Source organism: Borostomias antarcticus (assembly GCF_949987555.1).
Source record: "Borostomias antarcticus genome assembly, chromosome: 14".
Classification (NCBI taxonomy): Eukaryota; Metazoa; Chordata; class Actinopteri; order Stomiiformes; family Stomiidae; genus Borostomias; species Borostomias antarcticus.
In genome coordinates this window covers 25,260,261-25,273,188 of record NC_140247.1, presented here as the reverse complement: position 1 = coordinate 25,273,188, position 12,928 = coordinate 25,260,261, and the positions used below count along the sequence as shown (strand labels likewise).

Below are 12,928 nucleotides of genomic sequence, written 5' to 3'. Positions count from 1 at the left end.
TATATATGTATTGGTGGTGGATTATCAGAGGATTAAACCTAAATATATATTACTTCTAAATGTTTAAACTTGCTTCCACTGCTTTCATTGACACAAAGTGGTGATAAATCATTGGAGGGGACAACATGTGCACTTTTGGGAAAATTAAACTGTCTATTCTTTATTTCATTTTTCTCAAGTTTGGTGAATGGGCAGTACATTCAACATCCCTTTATTGTATACAATTAATATCAAGGAACAGCAAAAAAACACAAAGGACATCATACAAAATGCTCCAGGCATTTTTTACAGATCACATACAGTACAACCTTATAACTTATGCCTTATAACCTTATAGCAATGCAAATTTTCAAATATTTATTCTCAGCTAAGGAAAATGGTCAAAAAGAAAAAAGAACATGACCAGTCAAATGTACAAAAATGTACATACTATTAAACACAGCAAATATATACAGTAAAAAACATAGCCTAGCAAAAGAAAAATGTAATATTGAAAGCAAGTTATGATGGTTTGTACATTATACACATTCAATGATGATATCTACCACAGTGGTGGGCATCATCACTGGAAAGACTCCTAGCGTACTCAGATGTCCAGTCCCTTTGAAAGACCTCCTGGAGTTGATTCTGCAACGTCCTCTGGCCTTCGCCAATCACAGAGCCCGTCTGATTGACCACCAGTCCCACACCTGCCGTCTGGGTGAAGTAGTTCTCTGACCAGTTGGACGTCCCTGTAGAGACAGAACAGGAAGAGCAGTTTTGCTCAGGTTGCCAGCCTATATATTGCAGCATACATGAGATGAGATTCCCACCTTGCGCCGTCTAAAATCATACAAAAAATTATAGCTCCACATATTATTTGTATTGTAGAGATGTATAAATTGATAGTGTAATTAGTGTAATTAGTAAATTGTGTATGTGTGGCTGAGCACATCCAAGGAGCGGGCAGCAGCATTCCACCAGCATTCATACACTGCACTGCAACTTTTATTCTTATATTTTATTTTTCCTGCATTTTGTTTTAAATGTCCTTTTTTTGCATTTCATTTTATATGACCTTTTATGTGTTTCTTGCACTTTGTCTTGATGCTTTTAATGTCTCATGTAAATCACTTTGAATTGCCTTGTTGCTGAAATATGCTATCCAAATAAACTTGCCTTGCCTTCCATTGTGATTGTACACTGTACTGTACGTCTACATGTGGCAAATAAAGATGTGAATCTGAATCATATGGTGGTGAATCTGAATCATGGGGTGGTGAATCTGAATCATGTGGTGGTGAATCTGAATCATGTGGTGGTGAATCTGAATCATGTGGTGGTGAATCTGAATCATATGGTGGTGAATCTGAATCATGTGGTGGTGAATCTGAATCATGTGGTGGTGAATCTGAATCATGTGGTGGTGAATCTGAATCATGTGGTGGTGAATCTGAATCATATGGTGGTGAATCTGAATCATGTGGTGGTGAATCTGAATCATGTGGTGGTGAATCTGAATCATGTGGTGGTGAATCTGAATCATGTGGTGGTGAATCTGAATCATATGGTGGTGAATCTGAATCATGGGGTGGTGAATCTGAATCATGTGGTGGTGAATCTGAATCATGTGGTGGTGAATCTGAATCATATGGTGGTGAATCTGAATCATGTGGTGGTGAATCTGAATCATGTGGTGGTGAATCTGAATCATGTGGTGGTGAATCTGAATCATGTGGTGGTGAATCTGAATCATGTGGTGGTTCTCTAAAGAGGTTTTACTCCCACCCCCCATGTCTTGGCCTTCGAGGCCCGATCTAGTCAGGCACTGAGCTGCGACGCCTCTCACATCAAGAGGGGGCACCATTATTAATTGTTTAATTATTATTATTATTATTGTGTATTGTATTTGTTCTGTTATTTCATTCATTCATAATCTTAATTTATGCTCGGAAAATACATTGAGGGTGACCAAGCCCTCATTTGCGATGTCACCGAGTAGGCGTATGTATTTATGTGAACTCGTCAACACTGTAAATGAGGGAAACCTCAGTGCTTTAAGGTTTGAAATGAAATGACCATGCGGCGTCCACATCCCATCACTTTGACTGAGGCCTCCCAAGTCCCAACATAATCAGAGTCCAAAGAGTGGAGTTGGGCTTGACTCAGCCAAGTTCTCAGTACAGGGTTTGGTGCTCAACAGTTGAGGACAATATATAATATGGAGAAAGGTTTACCTGGGCATTTCCATAGGACTCCCCAAAATAACAGACTGGAGCACTCAGATAGTCTGCACATTTTAACGGTGACTGACATTTCAACTTTCGTCTTCCTCAGAGTCGACGCCTCAGCCTCCCAACGTAGTCTACATGTACAGCACTGCAGCTCACTAGTCACTCTACTCAGTTTAGTCAACATTGACATGGGTTTCATGTACGCACGCAAGTTCTGTGGTAAAATAGCCTACGTACCTATGTAGACAACTCTGTCCGTCACCATGTACTTGGCGTGGTTCACTCGAGCAAATGGAATCTTCTTCTCCTCTGGAGTCGAAGGCACCTCAAACACTTTCTGTAACACACAAGCTGTGAGTTACAATCGATACCCCAAAACATCGCCCCTGTCAAAGCACATTTCTTATCCCCTTTCCTGTGACACAAGCCTGGCTTCGCCAGACCCAATTTGCAAAAATGCGAAGGGTCTGGAAACTAAGTTGCTTTCCGATTCCCAAGGGCGTTACCAACAGGCGTAGATCAAAAAGCTTCTGGACACAATTGGATAGACCTACAACCAATCAGCGAAAATGCCTCTACGGCGCCTCTGTTCCGTCGTCTTATTAAACCCGCCCCATATTACCTAAACGGTTGTGATTCGCACGAACCAATCTCTGTTCGAGTGGATTGGGTTAGAACGGTTGGATGTCCAGACTGATCTGCGGAGTGAAATAGAATGCGCGCTCGCGAGATCAGGCTGGCGACGGCAGGCTACTGTGACACCTCATGTGGATCCGGACTGGTCGGTGTAAGGCAAGCAATATAATATAGTAAAGCTTAATTCAATATAATATAGTAAAGCTTAATTTATACTCAGTCGACAAGTGTCCTATGACAAATGTCTGCCAACAGAAAAGAAAACGGAGACTGACATTTAGCATTTATACTTCAGTGAAGTGTGTGATCACCTCCATGGTAAGTTGCAGACGCGTAACTGATTGATCCATGGCAATGAAAGTACCTTAATCTAGCTATCCAATCACAGCTGTGCGACGAAAGTGATGGCATCTGCGACATTAGAAAGTTTGGTAGACACCCTTGTCCGACACAAAAAATTGCCGACAGTGACGTCATTTCTTTCTATCGACACTTTCAAATGTGTCATACGACGAAGTATAAATTGGCCTACCTTGCCCTCTGATTATTTTTAATATTCCAATCCAGCGCTTTCATAGCCGCACAGAAAGTTGTATTAACTACCGGTGATGAGGTGAAGAAAAAGAGGACATCCAACATACGACGTTGACGTTGCACCCCAGGGGAGGCGTGTTGAGCACGGCCAGGGACTGCAGGAAGACGAACATGGAGCCGGGGGAGTGCTGCCAGCAGCTCACCAGCAGATTCACCTCCACCCCTCTGGCGCACGCTGCGGCCCGTACGGCTGAGTCGATGGCAGGCCAGAACCTGGAATGAACACGCCTGTGTCACAGCTAAAGAAAATATATCGCACACCCTGAAGGCGTAGTCAGCAAAATAAAGTCGTAGCAGCGAGAGAGCAGGAGAGAGTGTGACTTTATTCCAAAAACCTGATAATCTCATTAGATTGATTATACTTTGTTCAAAAGACTACACAAAGTTGTTTTTTTTAAGGTGTCCGGTAGACACCATATGTACATTGTCAATCTTTATTTCCAGCTTGCCTTCAGAGATGGGAGCCGTTGCTAAATGAAAGCTGTCTGTCACCTGAGGGGCTCTGTGAACTGGGACAGGGGCAGATAGTCCATGACCGAGATGTACACAAACTTCTGGGCATCGGAGATGACGGAGAGGATGGTGGAGAGGTCATCGGAGCGGCCGCGTGCTGATATCTGGGGCGGAGAGCTCTGTAACATAAATGACTGACCGGTTACAGATATGCAAAATGACTGTGGTAAATGGAATGCAGTTATACAACGCTTTTATCCAATGCGCTTTACAATGGCCTCTCATTCACCCATTCACACACATTCACACGCCAATGGCGGCTGCTGCCATGCATGGTGCCAGCCTGTTTATTGGGAGCAATTTGGGATTCAGTGTCTTGCCCAAGGACACTTCCGACATGTCGTCAGGAGGAGCCGGGAGTCGAACCGCCGACCCTGCGGTCATTGGACGACCCGCTCTACCTCTTGAGCCACAGCCGCCCCAGACTAGAAGGACCAGTGTTGTTTGTTTTGCACAGGTCTCTTTCCACCCTCCCTCTTGAGTAAACGCAGATGGGACACCAGATTGCGTCGCAACCCTTGGTTTCACCAATCCAGCTGAGTTAGGTCTCCAAAAGAAGGAAGGAAAGAAGGAATCTTTAGAGCAGTACCTCAGTCAGTCAGCAAGCGTAGGGACTCACAGATAGATAGACTCGACCAGGAACTCCATTGAGCCTCAGGGCCAGGGGCTGCTCAGCGCTGGAGAGGGCAGAATAGCGGGAAGGCCAGTATGGAGGAAGGGAACCATTCTTCTGAGCGCCAATGCTCCAGTACACCCCAAATATCCGCGACACGTCCTGAGCCAGGCAGCTGCAGTTCTCCACGGCCACTCCAACTTCCTTGACCTGAGACGATCAGAGACGATTAAAAGAATGTGGGAAAATTACTTCAGATATCAATCAATCTCCTTTAGAGCACTGATTCTCAACAACCTGAATATGAACCGACATTAGCTTTTTCATTACAGATCTGCAGCGCCAAAGACACATTTCAAGTGTCAAACATGATTTAATGGACAATAAAGCTATAAAAAAATTATAATTAAGCTGCAATCACTGATTTTATTGAAATTGTCAAAACTAATTAAAACCACCTGATATCAGACTGTTTCACTGAGCCATAGCGTCCTACTTCAATGACTCATCCCTGCCGGTCGCCTGTCTGTTGTTATTCCAGCATATCCTGTGCTTTTGCTCCGCCCCCTGTGTCTTAAACCTATGTATATACTGTATTATACATTTTAGCGTTTCATTTGTAAGTCTCTTACTGCCATCTAGCGGTAAATAAAATAAATGATTGCTGCTTTAAGGGAAAAAAAAAGAAGAAACCACTTTTAAAAGAAACACATCTTCAGAGAATACTGTACCTGTGTGAGGGAGTGCCAGTCCATGTTGGCGCTGCCCAGGTAGAGGTGCTTCTGGTCCACCACCCAGAGCTTGGTGTGGACGATCCCGCCTGTGACAGACTGGAGATCGACCTCGCGGACCTCTGCGCCTGGGAGAGGAACAACCAGCGTAGAGAGGTATGGGACGTGCATTGAGATTTAAAGATACCATATGAAGTATTGGTAATAAAACTGAGAAAGAGCAATTCGGACAAATTGGAGGAAACCTTGCATGAAAGCAAACCGTGACAGGCGGTTACTAGGTGTAGCTTACCTGTTGTAGCCAATTTAGCCGTGTCTTCAGTTGAGGACTGAGGGCTATTGACAGCGATCTGAAGCCTCACACCTCTGGACCGGAGCTGGAGCAACCGTCTGAAGACTTCTTTACCCTGCGGAACATGAGCAAAGAGCCTAGAATGAAAACATGCCACTAACACCATATGACTCTTCCACCCATGATATAGATGATAGGGGCCAATTTAACATCTCCTATATATAAAGTAATAGTAGTATTATATGTATGAGTAATGTCAAAATAACATCTCTTAAATATAAAATAATTACTAATGCCTAATACAAAATGAGAGTCTTAGGTCTCACAATAGGTAAGTTGACTTTGCCTATCTGCTCCTACCTGTAACGCAGAAGGCTCAGAGTCTCTGAGAGAAAAGTAGAAGGCAGCAATGTCGACAGAGAGCTTTGCCTTGCTCAGCAGACTGACCCAAGCGTCTGAGATGCTTGGCAAAGGTGTGGAGGAGTCAGATGGATAGAGACCCTGGGGGATGCTCTCAACCAGACTGACACTGTATAAGAGAGGAAACAAAACATGTTCATATATTAGAATTACATATGCATCTGACTGAAAGCAGTCTGTGGACAAAGGGGAAAGGCTGTATAAAGCACCCTCCATTTGCTTATCTACTCTAGCAACTGCCATCCAACTGCTGTTGTGCTGGCTGTACTGAAAACTAAAGCTTGGCAGCAGTTTCCGCTTATCAATCAATCAATCAATCAACTTTTATTATGCAGACTCATGGTCCATTACAAAACACATACAACAAAAATTAAAAAAGGCAACAATACCAGTGTTTCCACATAGGTGACTGGTATCTCACCGCACTGAAAACAGGATTTGACAGCAGCACAATAATGGAATTCTGAGAACCATTCAGTCGGCATATAAATTTGTACATCAGATTCCTCAACAGGGCATGAAACGTATTGACACCTGCACTACAAAATAGTTCACTTGCACTGTACCACCTTGGCTTTTTAAGCAATATACGCATGCAGTCATTATAGGCAACCTTAAGCTTATGGATGCTAGCCTTTTTAAACTTTATCCACAAGGGAGCAGTGTAGAGAGGAGTACAGTACGCTCTAAACAGGCTTATCTTGACATTGTCTGAGCACCAGTGGAATTTCCTAACCAACATGTTAGCTTGTGCATATAACATGCGGCGCTGTCTATACAAGTCATCATCATCAGACATTTGATCTGTGATGACATGTCCCAGATACTTAGCTTTACAGCATACAGATAGAACTTGCCCTGAGAGGTAAAATGATGGGAAGATTAGATCTTTGTCCCCTTTTGTTTTACAGATCATGACAATGCTCTTTTTAGCATTGTATTTCACATCAAATTGGACACCATACTCAGAGCATATATTCAACATCTGTTGGAACCCAGCACTGCTAGGAGAGAAAATAGCCAGATCATCGGCATACATAAGATGGTTTACCAGGGTGTTACCAATCATATCGATTGACTTGTTTTTTAAATAAAGGAAAAGTAGTGTGATTGTGGGATTTGTGTGGACCAGCATAAAACGTGAACATACAGCACACCGGACTCATTTTGTAATGGATCTAGAAATGAGGCGTCCAAAAACGGTGACAAACACGCAAGACGTGCTAGTGGCTCTCTCACCGACAGTCTGAGCCGCAAGCCTCCTGTGACATGCCGAAGCCCTCCAGCCAGTGCAGCTCCAGCTGAGCCACCAGGTGTGACACCGACGACGGTATCCCGTATTGCCAGACGTGCTGACCGAACCCCCCGGCGAGCAGCAGCGCGGAGGGGAGGAGCCAGAAGAGCGCAACGCTCCAGCAGCATGACGTCTACAAAGGGGAGTCAAGAGTGGTTCACAATCATTCCCATCAAAATAATAATTACACGACTTCTAGGGGGCTTTAATCAACCATGAGGCAGTGACACACACACACACACACACACAACTTCTGGCTTATGGCGTCAGTAGGAAAAACGCTGCAATTAACATGGCCTAATGAAATATAGCATTATATAATCGAATACAGTAGTGCAGACGTAATAAACAAAGGCACTTACATCAAACCAGGAGGGACAGGTAAATGCAGGTCTCCCATGATAGAACCATACTAATTTGAGTTTACCACACTAATTTGAATTAATCATACTAATTTGAGTTTACCGTACTCATTTCAGTTTACCATAAGCCAGAGAATTCCATGAAAATAGATCATGGATGAATAAACGGCATGCCACATGAAGACTCTTCTTCTTAGAAGAACACCTGACCTTGTTTGGCTTCTCGGATTTGGATATTCTCTGGGTGGGACGGGGTGCTGAAACACGCCCCTGGTTGGCAGACTGCTGGTGGTCCTCATCAACCACCTCGGGCACAGTGGCAGGCTCCTCGTCGAGGTCGGTGGGGTCATGCTCCTCCTCTAACACTACCTCCATATCAACAGACTCCTCCTCCTCCTCCTCCTCCTCCTCACAGATAGGCACCTCCTCATCAAGTTCTCCCACTTTAATTAGATCCAGGTCCTTCTCCCTCGCCTCTTCTGCCTCGACTGTCTCCAGAGGCTCCATCTTCTCGGCTCTGGTGGAGAGAAACTCGTCTCCCATTTTAACCTGGGCCTCGGGAGCTTCGCCCGTGCCTTCCTGTGCAGCCGAAGTGAAGGGTCTCCCACCGGGGGAATCGCAGACGGCGTCTTGGGCCTTATGGCCGCCGGACAGCTCCGGGTCTGGAGCACGGGCCGCTGACCCCGCTCTGAGAGCCGGGCGGGGGTCTGCGGTCACAGGGCCGAGCTCTTCGGGGGCCTCCTCCTCCATCGGCCGCTGGTTCTTTGGCGGCGTGAGCGCGGAGGCGTCTCTCGAGGTGATCGTTTCATCCGGGCCGCAATTCTGTGCCGATGGCGCCTCCGCGTTGTACTTAGAAAGACGGGCCGACAGGAGAGGAAGAGCGGTTTCTCTAATATTTGGAAATTTCGATCTTGATGCGTCTCCACTGCTGCCGGCTCTCTCGACGGGCTGGCCCGTCTGGCCGGGTGCCTCTTTCTTGGTGAGGGGCGGAGCGGTTGGCTCTATGCCGCCGCCGGCGGGTCGCTTCTTGGCCAACGTGCTCTGGAAAGTGGGGATTCTTGAGACGGGTTGCTTCCCGCTTTTGCGAATTAAGTTATCCTTCTCTTCGTCTTCTGGGAGAAGTCGGCTCAGCACTACGGTGCAATCCTTCAGGCCCTGCCGAAATGACAAAAACATTCAGATTCAGATCACTTTATTGCCCTGTACTGTATATGGTTTACACATACTAGGGATTTGACAGGGCAGGGCAGGGCAGGGCAGGACAGGGCAAATACAAAATATCCAAAAAAGTACAAATGCAAAATACACAATATACACAGAATGGATCATGTGGTGAGTATTAGAGTGTAATGTATGTACATTTCGATTGTGTCATATCTACAGTCTTGAATAGGAACAGTTACATGATAACCACTGTACTTTTTAGTCTGTTTCTTTCAACGGCACTGTTCAAAGCCAGGGTAAGGAGGTGGTCCCAAAAAAACAATAGGCTCTAGCTCCTTGGGAGAGATCTTACCGTGTCTTCCTGTTGTGAGGGACTCGCATCCTCCTCTGATATCTCCTCCTCTACCTGAGCTGTGGAAGAGGAACTCACATCCTCCTCTGATATCTCCTCCTCTACCTGAGCTGTGGAAGAGGAACTCACATCATCCCCCTCGGACTCATCCCCAGCCATTGGGCTCTGCGCATATTCCAAGTCCTGGTCCTGGAAGCACAAAATAAAAGCATTCAAGTCAAATGTAGACGTCCTAATTCAACTTCTCACTTCAGAAACAGCGCACGGAACACATGCCGATTGCTGTAAGGTTAAAAGTCAGCCAGCATGCACGTCACTTTTCAGCTGAGCTCATTTGCTAACGTTAGCTAGTAGCGTTGGGGGAGTTATAACTCTGCCAAGTTACAACAGTCAGTTTATTGCCATGTATCTGGTGTGGGCTAAACAACATAACACGCTGTTCGGGCTTGGATTCCGTCTCACCATGTGTGCTTATATCGTCTTACCATGTGTCCTTATATCGCTGCTCTCTGGTCCAGCGTTACCTGCCAGCTAGACTCACTACGTGGCTCAGAGGAAGAGGAAGAGGAAGGCGGGAGTGAGGTTAGACTCAAAAATACGCACCTTGAAAACCCAAGTACTCAGACGGGCAGAGCGCCTCTCCCCGACCCGAGGGACGGCTCTATTTCGTAGGTCCATTTAAATTCTTTGTAACTTAAGTTGCTTCGTGGTTGCGTCGTGCAGCCCTAGACAATTTAGCAAAGTGTTTTCAAAATAGTGAGCAGCCAATCTAAATGCACATATTTGTCACGTGACCTTCTATCTAATCCAAGTCTGGTGCCCCGGAAGTAAACGTGTCTGTTGTGTCCGGATGAATCAGGTCGTGTCTCATGTCGCCGCTGGATTTGAGACAATCCTTTGGAAATATTACCATTACTGTACTTTCTTATTAAACTAGAGTGCTACACTCACGAAAAATGTTTTATCATGTAAGTGGTTTGCGGCTTACGAGTTGGGTAACTAGATCACGTATAATAGTTTCTTTTTAACCAGCTATCTAGTTGTGTTAGCCATCGTGAGCTAACTAGGTTCTCACATGTCCGAGTGCAACAAAAATGAGTTCTATACCAGATGCGAGATCTGTGGATATTTTGTTGAAACAATCAGCAATGTCTTTGATTTCGTGGCTGTTTAACTAAAGTTAGCTAGCCCCAATGGCATTTCTAACTAGCTAACGCTAATTTAGCTTGCCTAGTGAGCTACTAGAACTGATAATACTATAGTAGCAGTAAGTACACTACTAGAACTGATCATACTATAGTAGCAGTAAGTACACTACACAGTCAAGCCTACATTGCAATTCCTAACATTGCCGTGTTTCCTTGCATTAGAGAATCATTCTTGTTCCACGTATTTCCCTCTTTGAACTTCAAAACATGCATATAATTGCCCTAATTACATAGATACGTATCTATCTAGCACTAGTAAGTGGAATAGTTCAGCCATTCATGCAGGACCTCAGTTCACTGTCCGACCCTGTCATTCATTCACAGATATCCCTGTCATTCATTCACAGATATCCCTGTCATTCATTCACAGATATCCCTGGAGCACGAAATCCTTCTCCACCCTCGTTACTTTGGTCCAAACCTCTTGAACACTGTGAAACAAAAGCTATTCACTGAAGTAGAGGGAACATGCACAGGAAAGTAGGTGATCCAGACTTCCGGGTTGCTCTTGTTAAACTATTTCATCTTTGTAGATGAGATGTTTTTTGCTTTTGTTTTTTTTGTATTTAGCAATAACACTCCCAAGTCCACGGCAATGATAATGCTCATCTCCCATAGCTCTTTTGACCTCTAACAAGTGGATCTAGTGGGTTGCTCATGTCTTGAATTTGTTCCAGGTATGGGTTTGTCATTGCTGTCACCACCATTGACAACATTGGGGCTGGAGTCATCCAGCCAGGCCGAGGGTTCGTCCTGTACCCAGTCAAGTACAAGGCCATTGTGTTCCGTCCATTCAAAGGAGAGGTTGTAGATGCTGTGGTCACTCAGGTCAATAAGGTAAGGGCAAAGTCAACAATACTTTTTCATTTTCCTTCACTTCATCATTCAAGTTGCCATCCAAACATGGTAAAATGCTGCTGATGTCTATACATTTACACCATGTAGATTAGGGCAAATTAAGTGGCCCTATTATAATTAGTTGATTGTTTTTATAGGAATTAAAAGGTTTGTTTACAGTCAAGTGTTCATGGATTTTTTCAACTTGGTCTTCCAGGTTGGACTGTTTACAGAAATCGGCCCCATGTCTTGTTTCATTTCTCGTCATGTAAGTCAAAATCCCTTTGTCTTTCTTTAATGTTTCTATTTGCTCCGTGCATGAACACGTATAGCAGTAGAAATCATAGTCATGAAGATAAAAAACATTTAACAATATGAGATATTTTTTTATTTTGCAGTCCATTCCCTCAGAGATGGAGTTTGACCCGAACTCAAATCCCCCCTGCTATAAGACAGTTGATGAGGTACGGTCTACTCTACTGTGAGATCTGCTCACGTGGTGGTGTGGGTTTCAATTATAGAATGAGAATTGATCTTCCTTCCACACTAACCATTTGCATAGTTGGGATTCTGCTGTTGTGTGAATATCTGTCTTCTCTTTTCCTCCTCAGGATATTGTGATCCAGCAGGACGATGAGATTCGTCTGAAGATCGTAGGAACAAGAGTAGATAAGAATGACATTGTAAGCTACTGTCAAAACAGCATCAACCGTGAAGTCCATGGATGTTTTGTTGGGGCGATTTCAGGGGGCAGCATTAGAGGTCTTGGAGTCCACCAAGAACTTTAGGACAATAAGATCAATAAGTGTGTTAGGCTATTTCACACGTGTTGCTGGTTTGTGAAGAATGTGGGGAAAATTCGGAGAATGTCAAAATGTTCACAGATGTTGTTTCTTTCTCTTTTTCAGTTTGCAATCGGATCGCTCATGGATGATTATCTGGGTAGGATATGTATTTCTAATATGATCAGAAATGTTTTGTATTCCCACTACGTATAGTGAAATAAAATAACTGAGCATCAATCAAAGTAATTAAACTACACAGCAGATTAATGCATGGAGTCAAATTCCACAGATTTCTGATATTGTTCTCTGTTCTTTCCACCACAGGTCTTGTGAGCTGATTTCCCAGGAGTACCAACTACACCAGAGATGTTTGGCCCTCTTGTACTATAAATATTAATGTTTTTTTATGCTGAGTGTGGTTGCCGGCACCAGAGTAGTGTCCTGTAGTGTATTGGGATGTCTGCATCTCCAGTATGTGTGGGGAACATTTGGCATTTCATTAAATGTAAAATTAAATTGTGGGCAAGTATGAATGTAGAATAAGTATTAGAAACCAAGCACTGTGGTGAACTCAGCTTTGACACAAGCATTACAGAGCTTCAGATCCACTTATTCAACGTTCATAATTTTCACCTGAATTCCCTGACCAGTTTTTGTAAATTTTACTTGAATAAATGTTTCTTTTACCGTGCAAGTTGAGTTATTCTTTGAGCAGAATTCAAGATTCAAATGTATATTTACTGAAGTCTGCTGCTCTGTCTTGCATGAAGTTTGCTAATGTGCAGACAGCTGTTTATTCAATCAGTTCAGTCACAATATGGATAATCATAACAACTGTCATGATATTTTTAAATAATTTACTTAACCAAATGTTGGCTAATCTTTCTCAATGAGTTTAAAAATCAGTCCTATTT

General features: G+C 43.9%; 2 protein-coding genes across 3 annotated transcripts; one reads left to right on the top strand and one right to left on the bottom strand.

The window, feature by feature from the left end:
* Positions 1 to 195: 195 nt before the first annotated feature.
* On the bottom strand, positions 196 to 9,910 carry pld7 (phospholipase D family, member 7). 2 transcript variants are annotated; one of them, XM_084449297.1, is made up of 12 exons: positions 9,788 to 9,910; positions 9,185 to 9,373; positions 7,879 to 8,823; positions 7,252 to 7,439; positions 5,953 to 6,121; positions 5,593 to 5,707; positions 5,301 to 5,428; positions 4,576 to 4,779; positions 3,936 to 4,075; positions 3,491 to 3,656; positions 2,451 to 2,550; positions 196 to 731 (listed from the first exon to the last, which is right to left on the bottom strand). In XM_084449297.1, exons 1-12 carry the CDS (start codon positions 9,860 to 9,862, stop codon positions 529 to 531), a joined length of 2,622 nt encoding a protein of 873 aa, XP_084305423.1. In that variant the 5' UTR covers positions 9,863 to 9,910; the 3' UTR covers positions 196 to 528. The 2 variants fall into 2 exon arrangements, with proteins under 2 accessions (XP_084305423.1, XP_084305424.1); XM_084449298.1 differs by lacking the exon at positions 9,788 to 9,910 and adding an exon at positions 9,670 to 9,731.
* Positions 9,911 to 10,019: 109 nt separating this feature from the next.
* On the top strand, positions 10,020 to 12,696 carry polr2g (RNA polymerase II subunit G). The gene is made up of 8 exons (XM_084449299.1): positions 10,020 to 10,152; positions 10,763 to 10,872; positions 11,070 to 11,229; positions 11,447 to 11,497; positions 11,628 to 11,693; positions 11,841 to 11,912; positions 12,138 to 12,171; positions 12,339 to 12,696. The coding sequence occupies exons 1-8, from the start codon at positions 10,141 to 10,143 to the stop codon at positions 12,350 to 12,352; spliced, it is 519 nt and encodes a 172-aa protein (XP_084305425.1). The 5' UTR covers positions 10,020 to 10,140; the 3' UTR covers positions 12,353 to 12,696.
* The last annotated feature ends 232 nt before the right edge of the window (positions 12,697 to 12,928 follow it).

Bases quoted from the DNA above. Each gene is read 5' to 3' on its own strand.
- pld7 (XM_084449297.1), bottom strand. From the start codon at position 9,862: ATGGACCTACGAAATAGAGCCGTCCCTCGGGTCGGGGAGAGGCGCTCT. The intron at 8,824-9,184 runs GTAAGATCTCTC...TCATTTCGGCAG, and splicing joins CCTCACAACAGGAAGACACG to GGCCTGAAGGATTGCACCGT. The intron at 3,657-3,935 runs GTGACAGACAGC...TGTTCATTCCAG, and splicing joins CAGTTCACAGAGCCCCTCAG to GTTCTGGCCTGCCATCGACT.
- polr2g (XM_084449299.1), top strand. The intron at 10,873-11,069 runs GTAGGTGATCCA...AATTTGTTCCAG, and splicing joins GAGGGAACATGCACAGGAAA to GTATGGGTTTGTCATTGCTG. The intron at 11,913-12,137 runs GTAAGCTACTGT...TCTCTTTTTCAG, and splicing joins GAGTAGATAAGAATGACATT to TTTGCAATCGGATCGCTCAT.